Source organism: Meles meles, chromosome 18 (assembly GCF_922984935.1).
Source record: "Meles meles chromosome 18, mMelMel3.1 paternal haplotype, whole genome shotgun sequence".
Taxonomy (NCBI): Eukaryota; Metazoa; Chordata; class Mammalia; order Carnivora; family Mustelidae; genus Meles; species Meles meles.
In genome coordinates, this window is record NC_060083.1 from 5303570 (window position 1) to 5327241 (window position 23672).

Sequence of the window (23672 nt, forward strand, 5' to 3'; positions counted from 1 at the left end):
GGTGGTGCTCCGTCCCTCCCCCCAGAAAGGGGACTCTCTTTCTCTATGTGGTAAAACACAAATAACAGAAAAAACCCTCCAGTAAGTATTTTAAAGTACAAATGTATGACATTGGGCAAACTTCATCACTATGTAGTTCCAGAACCTCTTCACCACCCCAAAAGGATACCCTATCCCCAGGAAGCAGCCCGTCCCCATTCTCCTTCTTGGGGTCCCCGGACACTGCTCATCTGCTCTCCGTGTCCATGGACTTGCCTATTCAGAGTGGTTGATATAAACAGAATCCTACACTATGTGGCCCTTCATGTCTGGCTTCTTTCTCTCAGCATCGTGTTTTCAGGCTCATTTCTGTAGCAGGACTTCATTCCTCTTTATAAGTGAGGGACACCCCATTGTGTGGGCACGCCACACACGGACCCATCCTTCTGCTGATGGACACTTGGGTCTGTCCCAACCTCTGACTACTGTGGATAGCACTGCTGTGAATATTCACTTCCAAGATCTCGTTAGAACATCTGTTTTCAGTTCTGTGGGGCATATACCTACACAGAGGAAATTCTGGGTCCTGTGGTAATTCTGGTTTTAATTTTTTTGAAAACATCATGCTATTTTCTGTAGTGGGAATATCATGTGTGAAAGCTCCCATCTCCCCACATTCTCACTGATACTTGGAATTTTCCAGGATAGCATCCTAGTGGGTATGAGGTGATAATTTGTTGTGAGTTTGAATTTCGTTTCTCAGGTGACTAATGACACACAGCACCTTTCTGTGTACTTATTGGCAACTTATTTATCTTTGGCGAAATGCCTATTTGGTTCCTTTGTGGCCCGTTTTTTTCTCAGTTGCTCACAGCAGTGTATGGGTTAGTGTGGGCTGTGACACTCAGACTATAGGCTTCTTGAGTGCAGGAATCCTGTGTGTGTGTGTGTGTGTTAAGATTTTATTTATTTATTTTGAGAGAGAGCACGAGTGAGGGGTAAGGGCAGAAGGAAAAGGAGAAGCAGGGTCTCCTCTGAGCAGGGAGCCTGATGGATGTGGGGCTCCATCCCAGGACCCCACAATCACGACCTGAGCCAAAGGCAGAGGCTCAACCTACTGAGCCACCCAGGTACCTCAGGAATCAAGTTTTACTCAGCTTCGATATATACCTTCTAGGAGCCTGCACTGTGAACCTGCGAACACCGTTTCCTTACATAGGATTTCACAGTTTTGGGGTATTCTTGTGCATTCTCTCAGTGGCCTCATAGGTACCTTATGAAGCCAATAGGGTAGAGATGTTTCGCCCAAGCTGGGCTACTTCCTTCTTTGAGAAGCCCTGTAGTCCTCACTTCCTTTAGGGATGATGAATAGCAAACAACCGAGAATTCATAGACAACGACCCTTCAGCAGGGAGACTGGCTCTCATGGAAATGACCATTCCCACTAGATCAGTTACGTGTCAATCCTGCTCTTTGTTGAAACTGACCTGTCCTTCCTCTGGGCGACTATCATGTTTCCTTAGTGCACTGAGGTTGCAGGAGGTACTAATTTGACTTAGACAAAACTTAAACACATTGGAAACAGTAATAAAATTTCTCCTTGTACATGACAGTAGAAATTACGTGAGCCATCTCCTTCCTCCACCTGCAGTGAGCAAAGTTCACCAACAGGTAATGTCAAAGCTGCTGGGCTGAGTGAATTGCAAATGAGGTTTAAACCACTTAGGGAGTGAGTTTGAGGTGAGATTCAGGGACATTTACAGGAAACGGAAAGTCCTGCCATCCACTTTTGTGTATATGAATGTAGTGGAAGGGATTCTGAGACTGTTACTTTAACACCAACTCTTATGATCTTTTGGAAAAGTTTTCATGAAAGACTTCTCAGCTAGCATTAAGGGGTGACCCTGGAGCTGAGATAATTTGCCCCCAGACTGATGAGAAGTTATTTGGGAGAGGGGCGCCTGGGTGGCTCTGTCATTAAGCACCTGACTCTTGATTTTGGCTCAGGTCATCATCTCATGGGGGCTCTGTACTCAGTGGGGAATCTGTTTGAGATTCTCTCTCTCCCTCCCCCACTGCTCCTCCCCTCAACTCTGAACAAAACAAAACTAAACTAAACTAGTAAGTTATTTGGGATAGAATATTATGAAGAAAACCAAACGATTACTAGCAGGCAGTTGATTAGTAGGAGGAGAGAGTTCTTTGTGAACTAGTAAGTATAATGCAGAGGAAAGTTAACCAAGAATCGGCTATGATGCTTATGGTCTACTGTGCAGACAACCCTTCCCTTTATCTTCAAAGGGAGCTGGGCTTAAATGATTGAGGTAGTGCATGACCCAAAGCCTTCAGATCTGCTTCCCCTGCATGAAACCCGACTCCTCCCCCCACCTAATTGATGACATTTACAAATCCTATGTGTGTTCCCATCAGCTGCGTTTTTCTCTAGGCTGACCTTATTAAGTCTTTTAAGTCAGGCACACATGGGCTGAGCTGTAATTCCAAAGAAATGCAAACACGTGGGTCTCTCTTCTGTGGGAAAGACCCACGGCCTTGTCTGCACAGATAACAGACTCTTGGTCCACATACACGCAAGGCCCCTTTCTCCTCTCCTGACTTGCGGTGCTCCCAGTGGGCTGAGCCTACACACGGGTCTGTGTGACTCTCCTCCCTGACTCCCACCGAACCACCACACTTTGGCCCGAGAGCTCCGCTCCCAGTTGGCTCATGGGGCGAGCTCTCAGGCAGGTGCTGAGAGGATGGTCCATCCCTACCTTTACGGCAGCGTGCACAGTGATCGGGTTGCCGAGAGGGCCGAGCCCCTGCTTCCCTGTGTCTGACTGGTTGCTGGGCTGGGAGGCTGAGTCTTTCCTGTCATTTTCAGAGCCAGAAGAATGATCCTGAAATCCAAATTCAGCATGAGTCGGATGCAGGAGGAAAACTGTAAGACGGGAAATAAAGTCCCTCCCTCCCCTGCCGCATACATAACTCTGCTGCTCCCATCTGCACTTCATAGCCAATAAATATCACATGACCTCCCCAGGAAAAGGAATCATTCATATACATATATATGATATAATATGATATAATGTCAGCCAACTGAGGTCACTTTTGAGAGCTAAAGGGGTTGTCATTCATCATCATTCCAGAAGACACGAATAGAAATGGCCTGTTCTAGACCATCCTAGACAGCTGGTCCCCCTGTGAAGGGTTCCACCTGTGACGAGGTCCACCTGTTGGACTTGATAAGGAGACCGATGAGAAACGGAAGAGGGAGGGAGGAGTCGGTGTAGGAATCTGGGGGGAAAGTAGGACCAAACAAAGAAACAAAAATCCCTCGATAAAAATGGTGTTAGCACATGGAGGGAAAACGTGTGTGCATGTGTGTGTGTGTGTGTGTTTCTGGGTGTATGTTTGTCAGTGTGTATATGTTTGTTTATTTGTGTGTACATGTGTATATGTGTGGGCCTGCATATACGTGAATGTGTCTGTGTGTGTATACGTGTGTGTTTGTACATGCATGTTTATAGGCATGTGCATGTGTGAGTGTGTACATGTATGTGTGTTTATGTATGTTTACACGCACCTGCATATATGTAGCTGTACGTGTGTGTGTCTATACGGGGGTGTGTGCAGGTAGTGTCCTGAACAACCCTTAGGAGAGACAGGTTTCTGTATGCGGAGGACTGGGGAAAAGGAGTAACTGTCTTCCATCCCTCTCCAGCAATCCGATCCTGTGACCAAGAGGGACAGGGGCTGCATGTGCTCTCCCTCCTGGAGCTTCTCTGCCCTTTCCTGAGCCCTGGCACCTGCAAAGTCCTGGAGAACCCTTTCCTCTCGAGCCTCAGTGTCCTGATCCACTCACTGGGGCTTCTGGGTGTAATGACAAACTGGTTTTTTCCCTGAGCCTGGCATAGCCCCAGGCTCATTCCCTTTGACCCCTTCTCCTGGGTCAAGCAGAAAAGAACTTGTCTTCTCCTGAACCCATTCTTCAATCAGAAGCCGAGGAATTTACACTCAGAATAATAGATACAAGAGATCCGAAATACTGTTTGCTGTTATCAAAGAAGCTGGGCTGTGAAGGCCGGCTGTGGCAGGGAGAGGAAAATACGCTTCCATTATAACCCGGGCACAATGAACCTATGGCCATTTCCGCTCTGCTCGCTCTCGGCTTCTCCCAGTCCACACTGTCTCCTTGGCAGTCCCAGCTTCACTCGCTTCACGGCACGCAGAAGGGCAAGACGACGACTAGGAAGCGGCACGGTTTCCAGAACAGATCTCTGCGTGAGCATTACCCAAGCTGTCCCTGATATCCCTCTGGCGATTTGCAGTGTAAGCCACGTTTCAAACACAACATCGGATTTCAGGGCACCCCGAAATTCCTGTGAGGCCAGCAGGACCAAACTCTCCCTAAAAAGGGAGGCTCTCTGCAGTGTCCATGGGTGGCGGAGGACACATCTTGCTGCCACATCTGTGCAACTCCTCCCCCCTTGCATATGTGCGTGCCCGCGCGTGCGTGTGCGTGCCCGCGCGTGCGTGTGCGTGCCCGCGCGTGCGTGTGCGTGCCCGCGCGCGCGTGTGCGTGCCCGCGCGCGCGTGTGCGTGCCCGCGCGTGCGTGTGCGTGCCCGCGCGTGCGTGTGCGTGCCCGCGCGTGCGTGTGCGTGCCCGCGCGTGCGTGTGCGTGCCCGCGCGTGCGTGTGCGTGCCCGCGCGTGCGTGTAGGCACATGGCCACACAGATCTCCTCCTAGGGGCTGCAGGAATGCCATCACACAAGCCTGCGAGGCTGAGGGAAGCCCCATCAAGCTGTGCTCGGGCTGGGCTGGACGTGGACTGGGCAGTGGTTCGGCAGGTAGAAGCCGGTAAGGGAAGAACCATCTCGGGGCTCCCTGCCATGCAGACAATCAGCACTTCCTGCTCTGCTCTCCCCAGGACCCTTAGAGACTCCTCCATGCGTGGAAAGCCTGTGGGCTTTGAAACAGGTCCTGCTCTGGCACATTCTATCCGGGAGATCGTCATGACTCATCTGATCTCATGGAGTCTCTTGGTACTTGTCCATAAATTTGGCAGATAAGGGGCGCCTGGGTGGCTCAGTGGGTTAAGCCGCTGCCTTCGGCTCAGGTCATGATCTCAGGGTCCTGGGATCGAGCCCTGCATCGGGCTCTCTGCTCAGCAAGGAAGCCTGCTTCCTCCTCTCTCTCTCTGCCTGCCTCTGTGCCTACTTGTGATCTCTCTCTGTGTGTCAAATAAATAAATAAAAATCTTTAAAAAAAAAATTTGGCAGATAAAAGGCATGCACTTAGCGGAGCGGATATTTCAAGAGTATGTCAAAGGGTTATAGTCCCAAGGGTTCTCTTTTGGGGTCTTCTAGAGGTTTTGGCCACCGCACACAGATCGCTGGACTGGATGGGGACAAAAGAGGCACGAGGTTCAAGTGCCATCAAGAGACATCACAGGGGTCTCTACGCAAAACCAAAGGGGGTGGTGTGTTTTCAGCCCGTGAAGACAACACAGGCTGAGGTGGGGTTTGTTTACCTGGACTGGCCCCAGAGGACCTGCCAAAGGGGTCTCTGAGGCTTTCGTGTCTGCAGGGGATCCTGCTGAGCCCTGGGGGTCCTCGCTCCGAGCCTGGTCCGGAGAAAGCCCGTCACTGCTGCTGTCCTCTTCGAAGGCAAATGCATCTGCCGATTTGGAGAAACTCACCTGGTTACCTGATGGGGGAAAACCCAAGAATGGGGTCAGTGGCTGAGGCACATCGAAGGGCTTTCTGGAAATGCTTTGCCGTGTCCTCCCTACCAGGAGCGCACACATCTATCTCTTTCGATCCGTTTCTAGCGCAAGGTAAGAGCGAAGACAGGTTTTAACTTTATGTGGCGTCTCCTCGATTTATTCCAAATGGGAACTTGTGTTTATAAAGGGATCTGTCTGGCAGGAAAGAATGCAGGGTGTATTAAAGGTCTCCCATCGCTTGTTCAAGTTTTTCTTCAGGATTATCCATTCCTGTCCATTTTTGGTACGAGACCTGTTATCTTTCTGAAACACAGTCAGGGAAGATGAAGGAAAGAAAGGGGCCACTAGATACAGGATGAGGCCAAAGGAGATCGTAGTGGGAGGAAGCCCGTCTCCCTCAGGTTCTATGAGACATAGAGCGGAGATGACAAGGCGCCCCCAGCATCATGTTCAAATACAAAGCAGGGCACACAGCGCACACTGTTTCGCAAACTTCGCTCTTTGGGATAAGCCAGACCTGCTACTGGTCTCAATTCCTAAGTGTCGGAATTAGCTCTTGTCACCAGGGTCACAAACCCCCTATCAACGAACGCATGGCTGTTTATAAAAGCCATAAATATGTCCCATAAACTGCAGCGTGATCTTATTTTTATTATTATTTGGACTTTCTTTGTATACCTCCTATGTCTATTTTGGAAACGCTCAACAGCTGGAAAGGCAGAAATTCTGGGTTCATCGGCTTGGGGGAAGGGGCTGTCCAATCAGGTGGGACTACAATGCCATCTTTATACGTCCCTTATGCTTTGTGGGTGTGTTTTGTTTTCTGTTTTGTTTTCAAACACTGCTGAACTGTATCTGGCTTATTATCTAGCTGCTTGGTACACAATGTGCTCAGGCCCCAGAAACGCTTCTGACCCCATCCCAGGCTCGGCTCTTCTAAAGGAATTTAGGTATTATCAGGAAGTTTCCCAGCCCGGCAATCTGCAATCACACAGACAAGAACTTTTGACTCCTGCTTTGGGCAGATAAGAGAGGGGGGCTTTCGCGGTGGAGATTGGAAAAGCAGCAAGGAGCGGCAAGAAATGGAACAAATGTGGGTCGGGGCTTGTCATCACCACCACTTCTGGTCTCTGTCATGGACCCTCCAGACATCCAAGTGTCAAAGCAGGAAAGAGCCAGAAGGGACACGGCAGGTGGAAGTTCCAGTTGCTGCTCCCTCCACCCCCGCCCTGGGCACCCCACTAACCTGGAAGGACTTGGGGACCAGCCTGGCTGGTCCACCCCTTCGAGGACTGTTTTTAAACTCGTGATTGCTTTTCTGTGATGTCAGATGTAATAGTTACTTACCAGAACCTCTCATACAGTATGAAGATGCTTGACATATAAATCCATCCCACTTCCTGCTAATGATTTGGTGACTCTTCTAGATTTAGTTCTATCCGTGTAACAAAACACACACAGGTGCAGAATATTTCACTTACACGGGACTCGTGAAATATACCTTCAGAAACTTGCTTTATTCTCGCTACAATGTTACTTAGAGTCCTTTCAGAGATAGTCCTCTATTAAATATATGTATATATATTTATGTATATATATTTTGGTAATAGCTACACAGGATTCCATTGTATTGCCGGAAACTTTTTATTTTTCTCCTATTTTCAGAGGTGTCCTTTTTTAAAGCATAATAAAAAATTTGAAATAAGAAAAAAAGTACAGAGAATAATGTAAAAGATTTGTTTACTGATTGCCTGAAATAAATAAATTTTAGCCTTTTTGGATATTTATGTCAGCAACCCATTCGTTTCCTGAGAGAGGGGTTTCCTTGGGTATGTGATAAATGCCAACTTTTTTTTTTTTTCTTTCTTTCTTTTTTTTTTTAATTAATTAATTTATTTTTATTTGCTTATTTACAGCATAACAGTGTTCATTGTTTTGGCATCACACCCAGTGCTCCATGCAGTACGTGCCCTCCCTATTACCCACCACCTGGTTCCTCAACCTCCCACCCCACCCCACCCCCTCCCGCCGCCCCTTCATAACCCTCTGGTTGTTTTTCAGAGTCCATAGTCTCTCATGGTTCATCTCCCCTTCCAGTTTCCCTCAACTCCCTCTCCTCTCCATCTCCCCATGTCCTCCATGTTATTTGTTATGCTCCACAAATAAGTGAGACCATATGATACTTGACTCTCTCTGCTTGACTTATTTCGCTCAGCATAATTTCTTCCAGTCCTGTCCATGTTGCTACAAAAGTTGGGTATTCGTCCTTTCTGATGGAGGATAAACGCCAACTTTTTAATTGGCGATCGAGGTCACTCTTCCCCCCTCCAGTACTCTCCAACACTCCTCTTTCTATTTTAAGAATCCAGCCTTACACTGTTCTCTTCTCTTACAGGGAACCCTGGGCTCTACACATAAACCTTTATTTGTCACTGAAATTTCAAGTCCTACTTCTGCTGGTGGAATTAAAGACTTGGTCTCCGTTCAAAGGCTCACCTGTGTTATTAAGGGCCAGGGAGACCCAGGAGGTTGGTGGGGGACTTCAAGCCTTCCCTGCCCCAGAAATCACAGCATCGTGTTGGATGTGTCTGGCACATGCCCTCAGAGAACCCTTCATGTGAGTGTGTTGGTCCCTTGGGGCAGCCAGTCTTCCTGCCAGACAGGACCCACCCTCTGAAAACTCTATCATATTCCCTCCTGACTTCCCCCAGTCTAACTGGGTAGAGAGCTTCTCCATGAGAGCTGATACTCCAGGGGACCGAGACTCCCCCAGCCCACGGATCCCCACCATCTCACCCACACCCACACCGAGCATCCCATCGCAAATATGCCACGCATCAGAGGAGGTTCCTCGCATCGCAAAGGCGTCCAAACATTCTAGCATGTGAGTAGGAAACTTACGAGAGGCAGGCAGGGAGAGAGAGAGAGAGAGGATGGTTTCTTTTCTTATCTGCAACATCCCACTTTGTGTCAAAGGGAGTGATGACAAATGATAAGAATAGGTTTTTGTTTTTTTTTTAACCAGGAATTTACTTAACGGTGGTGATAGTAAAGCATCACCTTTTTTTTTTAAAGCAAAAAGCATCAACTTTGTTGGGTCTCATTGTGGTCCTGTGAATCAGAGGAGGGCCCATTTTCTCGTCACTGTTTTGGGGACGAGGACATAGAAGGTCCAACGCATCCTATAGGGACTGCACTGAGATGGCAGTGTAAATGTTCAGAGCCACCAGCAGAGGGAAGGCAAAATCCACTACCCTCCCTGGAAAGCATCCTGTGGCAGCCTGTGCTTTAGGGAACACCCGCTGGGTAACGGAATGGGGGAGGTGGCAGAGAAAATGCCTCTCCTTTTCCTGCACACAATGCACTGAGGATAGCTCCAAATTCCACAGCATTTTGTACTTGAGGTTTGGTAAGGGGCTGATGGTGACACCAGGATGGAGGACGGAGAAGGCGGGACATTCTGGGGAGGGCATTCCCTGGCTATTTTGTTCCCATCCAGCTGTCCCACTGTGGGAGAAGGAGAGAAGCGGAAGTAAAATCAGATGTGATGCTGAGAAGAGCTGATCTCCATGGGTCACCCCTGGGGACATTTGTCAAGGACTAGAACCGCCTGGCCAGAGCCGTCTGGGACAGACAGAGGAGATCTCAACGTGGAGAAGGTCCAGGAGACTCTTGGGGGCGGTGGGATTGGGTTGAGTGTGAAACGACCACCAGCCACGGACAGGACGACACACAGGGAGGAGACACTTGACCTTCATGGTGGGGGGTGGGGCAGCGAAAGGGAAGTTAATGGAGTGGTGAGCAGCGGAGGGGCAATGGGAGGGGGAGGAAGAAATCCCCCCCATCAGGGGACAGAATTATTTTGGGAGCCAATCCCTGGAGAGACACAGCTTCCGGGAGTCTACTTTAATCAAGTGACAGGCAATCATTTAAAGAGGTTTTTCTGCCAAGTCAATGCCATGCGTTCATGGAACCTCATATAGGGAGTTGTTTACACCTGGGTGAGCCAGCATGGTGAGGGTTAAGGCCCCACACAGAGCTCCTATTTCTGATTTCTAAAAGGCCCATGTGCCAGGTCAGAACACGCCATTGAGAACCAGGTTACTGTGCAGGCACAAAGACCCTGCCTTGGGGGCCCCTGCCAATCGCCACCATCTTGGGCTGCAAGTGGCTTGGATTTGTGACCAAGGGGCTTGGAGTGTGTCCCCACATGGCTGCACTCCCACAGCTCAGCCCCTGTTTGCAGGAGAAACAGAACAGCAGAGAGGCGCGGGTAGCCAAAGGCAGTGGCTTCCTTTAGAGATGATGAATGTGGTGTCTGTTTAGCGTGGTCAGTAAGAACTTCAGTCTGTACTCCAGATGCCTTGGCTTGTTTCTTGGTCCTGCCCCTTCAGTTCTAGCGTCTGCTGGCAAATTACTGAAACCCCCAGAGCCTCAGTGTCCCCACCTCTAAGATGAAAACAGCAGCCACAGTTACCTCTCCAGGTTTTGAGGATTCAAACAACGGAACGTGTGCAAAGCACCTCGCCCAGCCCCTGGGTGGGCAAGCGTTCCGTCATCCCTAGCCGGGGTGATGACGGCTACTGCCTTTGTCAGGAGTAGCTGCTTGTCTCAAGTTTGCCATTATCGAAAATAAATAAGACCACCCAGGAGGCAGCTGGTCCTGAGGTCAGCTTTGCAACAATCAGCACAACTCCAGAGCTGGAAAACTGATTTGTCCTCCCCGGGACCAGACAGTCCCCGGAAAGGCTGCTTGTCACGCCCTCTCCCTCCTGGTTCAAGCCAGGCTCACGTGGAGAGACGCAAAGGTCACCTTATCGGGCTGCCTCGGGAACAGCCGTGTCTGCTGGCTTTGAGCTGTGACCCTGGGCCTCTGTTCCAATCTCCCCTAGCACGAGGCTCCCTGGGAGCCGCTGGAGTGCGGTGTGCTGGCTATTGTCCCCGCGGACACGTGAGGCCTTGCGGTGACAGGGACCTGCTTTGGGAAGCCCTGACATCATCCTCCAGCTATGCTCATGGGGGCCGGCTCTGGGCACTGGCTCCTGGGGGATGTGGGCCTGGCGACACTGAGCTTTCCCTGTCCCTCTTGGAAGCAATTAGATGAATGAGTCAGTTGTCCTTTCTTTGCATAAACATTTAAGATTCTGAGATTAAGTGAGAGAGCTGGAGTCCTGGGTACCTTGCTGCGGGAGACCACGAAGCCGGCTGTGGAAAGGGACCTGGCTTGCTTATCTACGTGCAAGATTGCTCCGTGCCCCGCAGGAGAGCTATTCGGGCAGGCCACCTCTTAATGCCCTCTTGGAAGAGACTAAAGGAAAATCCCTTTCCAAAGGGACAAGGAAATAGCTATGGTTTCAATGTGGCTCTTGCGGAAAGATACTTTAATACAGGGAAGATGTCACCAGCTCTAGAGATGGATTTTATCTTCCAACCAAGACAGAACCTGCGGCCCTTGAAGGGGATCGGAGGCCTTTGCTACGGAAATGGGGTCAGGGGATGTTCCCAGGAAGGAGGATTCCTTGTCCTTCAGACTCCTGGCTGTTCAGCAATGTGCCTTCAGCTCTGGTTGTAACCTTGCTGCTAGGACCACATGAGTGGAGACAACGCCTTAACCCCGGGAGGACTAAACCTGTGTTAGAGCTCGAGGTTATTTCTCGAGGGAGGAAAGATGGTCAGGTGTGTGAAGATACTTGCACGGTTTTTTGCTTCCCCTTTGCAGGACCCCGACCTGTCTGAGCTCCCTCTCAGGGGTGTAGCACCTGTCCCCAGCCACAGGCTCCTCCTTGAGGCCAGTGACCGCTTCAATGGGCAGCTGAGGCCCCCAGCACAGAAACCTGTTCCTTACAGGTGCCTCATTGGGCCTCTTTCCCCTAGGATCACGTGCACTTTTGAACCGACTTCTCCTTCTGGAATGATAAATTCTCTCCACAAGAAAGTTATGCCAAAGAAATCCTTTTTTTTTTTTTTTTTTTAAGGACAAAGCAAATGACTCTACCATCTGGCCTAGGGCTGTGATTATTGTCTATTTGCCTTCAAATAAATGATCAGAGCCTCAGGACTATCAGCATCTCTGAAGGACAGGGATTCTTAGTAAATAGGGATTGTTTTCTTTTGCTTTGAAGTCTGCCCCTGGGGGGCGGGGAGTGCGAGTGAGCAGAGGTGAGTGTAGGATCTTTCGGAAGTGTTAAGTGACAGCTGTAAAAGGATGTCTTCCAGCCGAGTCCTCCTGGACTAGAAATACTACTCCTTACATTTAAGGGTTATGGTGACACAAAGAACTAATTTATCTTTGATCGCTAGAGTGTATATTCTGAGACACACATTCTTTTTTTTTTTTTTTTTTTTTTAAGGAGCTTTGTAGCTGACTTGGGCATTCCACTGGCTGCCTGGGCCAGACCAAGGGAAAGGTGAGGACACTTTCGGAAGGAGGGGTTTGGTAGGTAATCAGCTCACTTTAGGGTACAGGTTGAAACGGCGCCTCCTCCTACTTCCCCGTCATCTTCAGAAGGAGGGGTTTGTCTGTTAGAGCTGAGAACCAGCATCCTCCCACTGTTTGGAAAAAACCAGGAAAGCCCACAGGGCTTGTGTTTCACTCAAGCAGAAGCCAGACCTCTGGACAATAAGTAGCTTCTGTGGAAGCTTCCAGGGATGCTCCTGGCAAGCGAAGAAAAGACTCAGATGGCCAGTGAGAGAATTAAGCTAGAAGTCAGCTCTAGGGTCTCCAACTGAGGGATCTTTAAGTAATAACGACCCTACTCAGCAGCTCAGGAGGACCCACACCAAACTCCACTATGTAATTTCTGTTCTCCTAATTCCTCACGCCCCTGTAACATCAGATTTGGTGTTCTGTTTCAGTATTCTGTCCTGAGAGCCTGGGGCGGTTAGGGGTTGCGATATAGTGATTTATAATAAGAAAATACACATTTAGAGTTTGTCCAGTTTCTGGCACAGAGCTCTGAAAACCCTTGGAATTTTCTAGGTGATGAGAGCCACCAAAGTGTTGTTTGTTATGTTAATGAGGTGGCTTTTGGACCTCACCTAAGGATGGTGCTGGGGCTGGGAAAACTTTCAGTCCCACCCTCTGACCCCCAGGGAGAGGAGAGGTGGGCTAGAGCCTTAGTTCATTCACCCTTGGCAATCCTTCTAATCAATTGTGACTCTGGAATGAAGTCTCCATTAAAAACCCAAAGGGATCTGGGATCATGACCTGAGCTGAAGGGCGCCTGGGTGGCTCAGTGGGTTAAGCCGCTGCCTTTGGCTCGGGTCATGATCTCAGGGTCCTGGGATCGAGTCCCGCATCGGGCTCTCTGCTCAGCAGGGAGCCTGCTTCCTCCTCTCTCTCTGCCTGCCTCTCTGCCTGCTTGTGATCTTTCTCTGTCAAATAAATAAATAAAATCTTTAAAAAAAAAAAAACCCAAAGGGATGGGGTTAGAGAGGTTCTGGATTGATGACCGTGCAGAGATTTGGGGAGAGTGGTGTTCCTGGAGAGCAAGGAAGCTCCTCATCCTTTCCCCATATGTGGCTGGTCCCTGTCTCTCTTCCATCTGACTGTTACTGAGCTATCCCCTTTTATAATAAATAGGTAATCCAGTATGTAAATGGGTGTCCTGAATTCTGTGAGCTGCTCTAGCAAACCAGTTGAGCTCAAGGAGGGAAGATGAATCTTGCATTTGCAAATGGCAGGTTGATCAGAAGCCCAGGTGACACGTGTTTGTGACTGGTGTCTGGAGAGGAAGGTGATCTGGCAGGACTGAGCCCTTTACCCCTGAGATCTGGTGCTGTTTCAGGTAGGTAGTGTCAAAATTGAGTTGAACTGTAGGATGCCCAGCTGGTGTCCTGTGCATTGCTTTTTGGGATGGGCGACACCCCCCCACCCCCCATGATGGAAGGGGTCACTCAGACCCCTTTAATGGCTTTCCAAGAAGGGGTAAAAAGGAATCAGGGGCATACTCCTCTGAGATGTGGCCATGAGGAGGCCCAAGCCTTCTACGGAAGTCAAATCAGGAAGCCAAAGCAATCTTGAAAAGGAACAAAACTCCCAGATTTCAAGATATACACAAAAAAGCTGTAGTAGGGCGCCTGGGTGGCTCAGTGGGTTAAAGCCTCTGCCTTCGGCTCAAGTCATGATCTCAGGGTCCTGGGATCGAGTCCCGCATCGGGCTCTCTGCTCGACAGGGAGCCTGCTTCCTCCTCTCTCTCTCTGCCTGCCTCTCTCTTTACTTGTGATCTCTGTCTGTCAAATAAATAAATAAGTTCTTTAAAAAAAAACTGTAGTAATCAAAACAGTATGGTACTGATATAAAAACAGACACGTAGCTCAATGGAACCGAATACAAAGCTCAGAAATAAACCCACACTTAAATGGTTAATTAATCTTCAATAAAAGAGGTAAGAATATGCAATGGGAAAAAGACAAAGACTGTCTCTTCAACAAATGGAGTTGGGAGAACTAGACAGCTATGTGCAAAAGAATGAAACTGGACCTTCTTACACCACACACAAAAATTTAAACTCAAAATAAATTAACCTAAAGGTGAGACCTGAAACCATAAAAATCCCAAAAGAGAGCTCAAGCAGTAATTTCTCTGACATTGTCCATAATAACATTTTTCTAGATCTGTCTCTCCTGAGGCAAGGGAAACAAAAGCAAAAATAAACTATTGGGATTTTATCAAAATAAAAAGCTCCTGCATAGCAAAGGAAACAATCAACAAAACTAAAAGACAACCTACTGAATGGGAGAAGATATTTGCAAATGACATATCTGATAAAGGGTTAGTACCCAAATATGTAAAGAACTTATACAACTCAGAACCAAACAACCAAATTATCCAACTAAAAATGGACATTTTTCCAAATAAGACATCCAGATGGCCAACAGACACATGAAAAGATGCTCAACTTCACTCATCATTAGGGAAATGCAAATCAAAACTACAATGAGATACCACCTCACTCCTGTCAGAAGGGCTCAAATCAACAACACAAGAAAAAACAGGTGTTAGTGAGAATGCAGAGAAAGGGGAAACCTTCAGGCACTGCCGGTAGGAAAGCAAACTGGTCCAGCCATTGTGGAAAATAGTATGGAGGTTCTTCAAAAACTTAAAAATAGAACTACCACATGATCCAGTAATTCCACGACTGGATATTTACTCCAAGAATATGAAAACACGAATTCACGAAGACAGATGTACCCCGATGTTCATAGCAGTAGTATTTACAATAGGCAAATTATGGAAGCAATCCAAGTGTCCATCGATAGATGAAGGCATCAAGAAGATGTAGAGTGTATATACAATGAAAAATTACTCAGCCATAAAAAGAATGGAATCTTGCATTTGCAAAAACATGGATGGAACTAGAGGGCATAATACTAAGGGAAATAAGTCAGAGAAAGATAAATACCATATGATTTCACTCATATGTAGAATTTAAGAAATAAAGCAAATGAACAAAGTGGGGGAGGAGACAAACCAAGAAACAGACTCTTAACTATAGAGAATGCACTGACGGTCACCAGAGGGGAGGTGGGTGGGGGGATGGGTGAAAGAGATGAAGGGGATTAAGGGGACATTAATCACGATGACCACTGAGTCATCATGTTGAATTGCTATATTGTATACCTGAAACTAACATAACACTGCATGTTAACTCTATGAGAATTAAAATTAAAAAATAAAAAATTGGGGAGGCACCTGCGTGCCTCAGTCATTAAGCATGTGCCTTCGGCTCAGGTCATGATCCCAGGGTCTTGGGATGGAGTGCCTCATTGGGATCCCTGCTCAGCTGGGAGCCTACTTCTCCCTCTCCAGCTCCCCCATGCTTGTGTTCCCTCTCTTATTCTCTCTCTGTCATAAATAAATAAAATCTTTTAAAAAAATAAATAAATAAAAATTTTAAATTTAAAAATAAAAAAAAAATCCCTTTGTGTATTGGGAGAAGTTCTAGATCGGTCTTGAGTTGGGGAACACTTGGTCTTTCCTAAAACCGAGAGGAAGACCATGACCAAGCGTTCTGCTCAGAGGCAGGCAGAAACATAGAAACCCAAGCTACAGAAACAGCTGGAAAACTCATCATTAGGGAAATGCAAATCACAACTACAATGAGATACCACCTCACTCCTGTCAGAAGGGCTCAAATCAACAACACAAGAAAAAACAGGTGTTAGTGAGAATGCAGAGAAAGGGGAAACCTTCAGGCACCGCCTGAAGTGGAAAACCTAAGCACATCTGGAAAAGCACATGGAGAGAGGATGAAATACACAGGAGAACAAACCAGAGGGAAACACCGCCCTGACTCACCGCTTCACCACGGGGAGGGCATTTGATCATAAGAAGCGACAGACTGTAGAGTGGGCTCCATAGCCAGTCTGTGAGCAACTCTCTCTGTCTTTCTGACACTTCATATGAGGCCATCACGTTGCCCATAAAAACCGTTATGCACATGGAAAGATTATTGCTATATCCTCTACCTCTTTCCATGGCCATTTGCTCCCTTCATCCTCATGGTCTCCCTACTCTGTCTTAAAGATCACTGCCTGGGAGCCTCCTAGCTCTCCTTGCTTTTATGCAGCCTCCATTCCCCCCCACGACCCTCTAGCAGGCACTCTTGATTCCTTGAACCCTGCACTACTTTTATTTTTATGTTACCCTTTAATTATGATATGTAATTTTTCATTACGCGTCTGTTGACTGCCAGTGTCTCCCAACTAGAAAATACGCTCTGCTGAAGCAGAAATGTTCTAGTCACTACCGTATCCCAAGCACTCAGAATAGTGTCTGACACAGAGCATACTCCATAAATAGTAAGTGAAGAAATATATGAATGGAAAGACAGTCTTATCTAGACCATTGGTTTAAATGTTCATATATGCGGAAGTCTCCTGGATCTGTAGTTCTGGATCAACATTCTCCTGCATTCTAGTTTGATAGAACCCCATGTTTACTTAGTCCCTTGCCTTTGGATTTCCTGTGGGCCCCTCAAATCCCATAGTTGAAACAGGAATCCATCATCTCTCCCCATATCTGCTATTCTACTTATGGCCCCCATCTTGATAAATGGCCGCCACTGACCCAGCTGCCCAACCTAGGTGTTATCTTTTGCCTTCCCTTTGTCTCAGTTGGTGTACCCCACTGATCATGCAGAACCAATTTTCTCTCTGAGTCCCTCTTTTCCACATCTCCAGCCATGACTCTCATTCATGCTTCCATCAACTTTCCTCAAACAACTCTAGCCACCCCCTAACAGAAGACAGCACTCTGGCACTATTTCCCGTCTCTTTACATTGCAGCCAGAATGATCTTTGTGACTCTTATCCAGTCCCTTCAGAGGAATTGGCATGTAGAATGATGGCTTTCCTGCTCTTTTCTTGCTCAAGTGCAAAGTCGGGAGATCAGAAACCAGACTAATTCCCTAATGTACTGTCAGTTCCCGGCTATTTCTTTACCTACGTAAAAAACCGAATCCACCTTGAATAAAGGCCCCAGAAGATAGCTATTGGTGTTGCTGGGGTTTCAGAGAGGAAAAATTGAGGCATTTGGGATTAAATCGCTGCATGGCTGTGTGGCCAAAGTTGCAAAGTCCAGCTCTGAACATGAGGGCAGTGGATCCCACAGCAACTGTACCTTCAGGGAGCTTCTTGTTCTGCCTGTTGTTGTTGTTGTTATTATTATTATTATTGCTAGCCCTCCCGTTTATTGCTTTCTACCCATTTCCGCTGAACACACTCCTGCTCACACGCCCTCCAACTCCTCACCTGAAGGGAGGCCTGTTGTTCAACCTTCCCTCTGCCCTCACCTGTCCCTACTGCACCCGAAACTGATGAACACTCTTGACCTTCAGCTCTCCTCATGGAGATTCTCTGTGCAATGACCGCAACGAGAAGCAAAATTGAATGAATCCAAGTAGAGACCAGAGACCAACCACCACCAAAACAAATTCATGAACTGCTTTTTTGTAATAATAACCAATTAAAAAGAAAGACAAGGGAGGGAGGAAGGGAGAAAAAGGCACAAATCAACAACAAGGCATGGAAAACCAGAGCAAAACCGCTGATCGAAAGCAGCTTAGAACAACTGTCGCCCAAGACTTTATACAACTTTAGGCTAATAATAATTACTCAGTGGAGTAATGAGAATTTTTTTTTGAAAAATGCAAATTTTAAGGGCACCTGGATGGCTTGCTGGGTTGAGCGTCCAACTTTTGACTTTGGCTCAGGTCATGGTCTCAGGGTTGTGAGACTGAGCTACACATTATACTGGAAAATCCCCGTTCAGCCAGAAAAAAACCTTCCCCAGCCATATACGCTGTTTTCACAATGGAATACGAGCAGAAGTGATGTGTTTATTCCCAGGTGGAGGCTTTTAAAAGTAGATCGGTGGGCCTTTCCATTCTTTCTTCCCCCTCACTGGCTAGATGCAGAGGATGAGGGAGCTCTAGGGCACAGGCTGACAAATTATGGCCTGTGAGCCTGCCTTTGTAAATAAAGTTTTATTGGAACATGGCCATGTCCACTTGTTGACTTATTGCTTATGGACCTTTTCACACCACAGCAGCAGAGCTGAGTAGTTGTGATGGACAGTTTAAATCACTCAGCCTATCTACTGTGTGGCCCTTTCTTAAAGAAAGTTTGCTGTCCTGCTCTAGGGGACAGGGGAGTAGGCAGACTGAAGGGGTCAGTGTGCTGGTAAAAATCTGCCATTAAGGAAAATCCCTCTGGACTGTTTACGAACAAATCGTAAACTTGTGTTGTTAAGCTGCTGAAATTTTGTGGTTGGTTTAGCAGCTACTATTATCCTAACTAATAATAAAACAGATGCAAATCTCAAATAAAATATCAGATATTTCCAGAAAAGAATTCTACGTAGGATTTTTTCCAGAAATGCAAGGTGATTAGACAAGAGAGCAATGCCATATTCCTAGGTCAAAGAAGAAAACTCATGTGATCATCTTTCTGTGCATGTTGAAAGCATTTAAGAATTCAGCACCCATCTTATACACTACTCTTTAGTACGATGGGATAGAGAAATACTTTCTTAGAATACCTATCTACATACCAAAAGCTAGTACCATATATAGAGATGCATGAGAGAAGAAATCCCCATTTGTGACAGAAACAAACAGAAAAATAAATGTTATCACCCTACCAAAAACATAACATATATAAAATAATAAAATACTGATTAAATGCCTGGCAATGTGCAAATAAAGATAATTTTCTACTATGTAATATATTTATAATTACTAAAATGCATTGTTCATGCATTGTTCATGCATTACAATATGAAATGACATAAACTATGTGCTTTATATAATTCATAAATATAATTTTATATATGACAAATATCTATGTATAATAGATTTTATATATAATAAAGTATATGTTAAGTTTGCATAATATAATATATTGTACACTTTGTAATTCATATAAAATTCATATAATTCACAAATACATAATTTGTAAATAAAACATGAAAATTATATATAATTTATATGTTATGAATATACTGTATATGGTTTTTTAGGTGATGCCAATTATATAATATATTAACGAAACCTTGGTGTTACTTTTCAAGTATCAGGCATGCACCAAGGCAGAAAAAAACAAAGCGGGAGAGAAACTTTCATTATTTGTAGGAGACAAGATGGCGTACCTAGTCAATTGAAGATAAACTGAGAAATTATCAGAATGACTGAGAAACTCTTCAAAGCTAAAATATTAATGAGCAAACTCAGTACATTTCCTATGTGTCAGCAATAATTAACATGACTTTACTTAAAAAAATAAACAAACAAAAAAACCCAAAACCTTACTAAGGGAAATGAAAGATCGCTGAATCCATGAACTCTGGTTATGGAGAGGACTCTGGGACAGTGACCCAGGGCAGAACTCCTGTCCTGTGAAAGGCCCCGCCCCCAGGACCCTTGGTGCCCCAGAGCCTTGGTTGCCCTCGGATCTCAGAGCACAGAGGGACGCACACCGTGGGTTCTAACTACCTTTTATGGCCTCCTTCACAGCAGAATCCACAGGGAGTATGTTCTTCTCCACCAGCTCCAGCGGCCCCGGACGGAGGGCGATCTTTTCATTGAGATCATCCGCGAGACGGGCTCTTTTCAGCTTCATCTGAGCAGTTGGGATGGATCTCTCTGCAGTGGAGCCTGCGGGGTTGAAACCAGAAGAATCAGTGCTACTGTTCGGATGGCAGCTTTGGGTTTGCTTTTGCTTTTAGGCTTTTGTACGCTCACCCTAATGAATGTTCCCGTGCGATCACGGTCATTTCACATGGATTAGCAGCAAAGACCAGACACTTCCAAATAAAGGCAAATCGAGGGGCCCGGAAGAGTTAGAGAAACGTGCTTTGCACCAATTCTTGAAAAAAAAAATGTGCAATTTGGCAATTCTGTGGATAGGCAGTCCCTTTGACCCTAAGCTGCAGCACAGGGATGTCCATCCTGTCTCTCCATTGCCTGGCATGGACGGATTCTGCCAGATAATTTATCTATTATTATAATTATTTGCAGTAGTATTACTCTTTAAGGTTTGGTGATGTTGTGATACTAACAGATGCCAATGTCAAGGTCAACTGTAAAATTAAAAAAAAATCCCTTCAAAACAGTTACTTAATTAAACGGGGGCATTTTTTAAAATTGAGTCCATCCGGTGGGTGGTTTCTCATTATTTGGACGGTGCTAAAGGTCTCTGTCGAGTCCTGAATCGCCCATATAGTCTTCTCCTGATTACTCCCTGACTTATTTCTGTGTAAGAAGATGGAGGAGGGCCTGGTCGACCCATTGTTGCTGTTCAGACAGACCTGTCAGGATTCTAGCTTTACTCTAGAAGAGGAGATATTTACACATTTTAGATATTTACTCTAGAAGAGGAGATATTTACACATCACGCTCCCAGCCCTGTCGTTCTATTCTCATCAACCCACTCACCCAGACCGTGTGTCTGGCGGCTGATCTAGAAATCTCCACCCAGGAGTGGTCTCGGGATGTGGTATGGTTGCAACAGGTCAGGTCTGGTCTAAAAGCTGTCTCTGTAATGCACCTGACGTGGGGTGGACAAACATCAGTACTGCGGTCCAAGCATAGCTGTGCTGAGACTAGGTCCTCCCTGGACCTCCTCTGACGTCCCCTCAGGTCATGGCAAGGGCTTCTCACTGGGTCTCATGGTTCAGAGGTCTTTCTGATTCATCCTGGGCATCATTTAACCTAGAGAAAACCCTCCTCCCTTGAAACCCCTGCACAACACTCCTCTGTCTCACTCTGGCTGTGCCATGAACGGAGATTTCCCATCCCCAAAGGACCACTTCAGTGACCCTGGTCCTTCCCCTTCTGTCCATCACGTCTCACCGAGTTCACCTTTGTACATTTGCTTAGCTTCCTCACCCTGGCGAGCTTCCCACCTTCTCCCCACCACGAGCCCGGCAGCCTACTCTTTGGGTCTCAGCACAAAGCTTGTTCTTATTTGCCCCTTTTGCTGTGACTGCCTCTAGCACTTACAGCCATGGCTTATGTTGCTGCTTCCAAAACTAGACCATGAACCTTTGCAAAGAGGGGTCATTTTGCATTCAGCAGATCCTTGGTGCCCGAGGGCACTAATTCCTAATTTCTCTCTAAAAGAGAGAGGATCCCATGGGAACCAGAAGAGTCATGCAATTGAACAGGGGGCCATGGGAGTTCACAGCCTATTTTAATTCCAGATGGTGATGATGTAACAAATAACATTTCTCATGCCTTTTTTTTTTCTTAAGTAGGCGCCATGCACAGTGTGGAGCCCACACGGGGCTTGAACTCATGACCTGAGATCAAGATCAGAACTGAGATCCGGAGTCTAAGGCTTGACTGACTGAGCCACCCAGGCGCCCCTCTCATGCTGTTTTGATTGTAGTATTATTACATACTCGTCCCTCCTAAGTATGGGAAATGCTCAAAGAGTATATGAAAGACAATGAAAGCATCAAGAAACTTCCCCACTTTGAGTCAACAGTTTTTAACTATTTATACTTATTCTTAGGGCTATGTATTCCTTCCTTCCTTCCTTCCTTCCTTCTCCTTTCTTTCTTTCAAGATTTTCTTTTTAAGTCATCTACACCCAATGTGGGGCTCCAACCCACAACCCTGAGATCAAGACTCACACGTTCCACCAACTGAGCCGGCCAGGTGGGTGCCCCTGAGCTATGTTCTAGTTTTGTTTTGTTTTGTTTTTTAAATCACAGAATCGGACTATAAATACTGTTTATGTATATGTTTGTTCATCCCTGAATCTGACCATAAATGCGGCTTTGTTTTCTGGTCTTCTTCACTGAACATCCTTTTCTTATTATATCCTCTTCCTTTTAAAGCCTCATTTGTAGTGGCTGCGAGGCATTCCGTTGTACGGACCAGGCGTCATGAATTCAGCCCGTCCCCCAGTGTGGGGACATTTCACTGTTTTCCATGCTTCAACATCAAAAATAACCTCGTAAACATCGCTATATATGCATTTTTGTACACCTGGTTATTTAGTTAACGTACCAGAGGTTCATTACCGGCTAAAGGACGGACACATGGGGGACTCTGGTACATGGCCAGGAGAGAGATGCGCTCAGGGAGCATCGGGAGGAAGCAGAGCTGAGATGGGAGCCCAGCCTCTACCTTCTTGATTTGATTGTCTCCGTGGCCCTCGGGTGACTCAAACGAGCACTCCGGAATAGGAGGGGACATTTATCAAGAGGACACAGAGAGAAAAAAAAACTCTGGCACATGCCCACCGTGGCGGGCATCCTGGGTCAGCTTGGGTGTGGTCTCACCTTGAAGTATGTGCATATTAACCACGTCCGCGCGGTCGGGCCTGTTTCTGACCTTGTGCTTGAGGGAGTCTTCAGTCTGTGGGTATAAACACAGAGCACGTTCCACTAGTGATCTCACACGGTTGAACTGCCCCGTTTTGACTTTAAAAGGGCCTCGATTCCTCTCAAAGGGGAGAACAGTCCTTGTTTTGACAAACAGGACTTGCAAATCTCTCTGGTTTCCTATGTTTTGATGCAGGAAGGTTTGCAAAAGCCTCGCCAGTAATTTTTTTTTTTCACTTTTTAAAAAAAAAAGATTTTATTTATTTATTTGACAGAGAGAGATCACAAGTAGGCAGAGAGACAGGCAGCAGAGGGGTGTGGGGAAGCAGGCTCCCCGCCGAGCAGAGAGCCTGATGTGGGACTCAATCCCAGAACCCTGAGATCATGACCTGAGCTGAAGACAGAGGCTTAATCCACTGAGCCACCCAGGCACCCTAAAAAATCACTTTTGATAGAGGTAAAATATACATAACATTTACCCTATTATCCATTAAAAGAGATCCTAATCTTGCCCTCCTGTCCTAGTGAGGCTGTACTGCATTTTCTCTGCACGTGGCTGTGCTCTGCCAGCCTCTCTCTGCAGAGGGGCTCTTCTGCTCCCCACAGCTTCAGCATTGACCTGCATGGCCTCGCCAGTAATTTTAAGATGGAAAAATTCAGTAAAGAGGGAAGACGTCTGGGTCCCCACCAGGGCTGCGCACTTAAAGGCCTGGCAGATACGTGCTAACAAAATATTAATAAAGTTCCGATGATACGAAGTTGGCTGTGCTCTAGTCAATTCTATTCCTCGGACTCTTAAAACAGCCGTGAAACTGACTGAGGTTAGAGATGAAATGTAACCCGAGTCCATCTAGGAGAACATGACTGCCTATGCCCTCTTCCAAGAACGCACCTGCCTTCTCTCTTAGGACCTGAGAAAATGTAAATTCAGGAGCACGGTGAGAGGGAAGGACACATGGAGATGATTTACTGAGTCCCATCTCTTCTTGAAGGTGGAGCTGTCTTGGGGGACGGATCGGGGCTTGGCAGGGCCACGCCCAGATCTCAGTCCCTGGTTTCTAGTTCTGGGTTTTGATCCCACTCTACTGGATCTCCTACTGGACTCCTGAAAGGGGTCTGGAGGTCACTCCCG

The 23672-nt window shown here is 46.7% G+C and overlaps 1 protein-coding gene across 4 annotated transcripts in view; it reads right to left on the reverse strand.

The window, feature by feature from the left end:
• Positions 1 to 23672, reverse strand: part of MYOCD (myocardin) — a 104311-nt gene that overhangs the window by 32086 nt on the left and 48553 nt on the right. For 3 of the 4 annotated variants that reach the window (XM_045986647.1, XM_045986650.1, XM_045986651.1), the window contains 4 exons: positions 22499 to 22574; positions 19701 to 19862; positions 5511 to 5686; positions 2751 to 2876 (listed from right to left, as the gene is read on the reverse strand). In XM_045986647.1, coding sequence (XP_045842603.1) covers positions 2751 to 2876; positions 5511 to 5686; positions 19701 to 19862; positions 22499 to 22574 — 540 coding nt within the window. The remainder of the gene's footprint in view (positions 1 to 2750; positions 2877 to 5510; positions 5687 to 19700; positions 19863 to 22498; positions 22575 to 23672) is intronic. The other variant, XM_045986648.1, reaches the window with a different exon arrangement.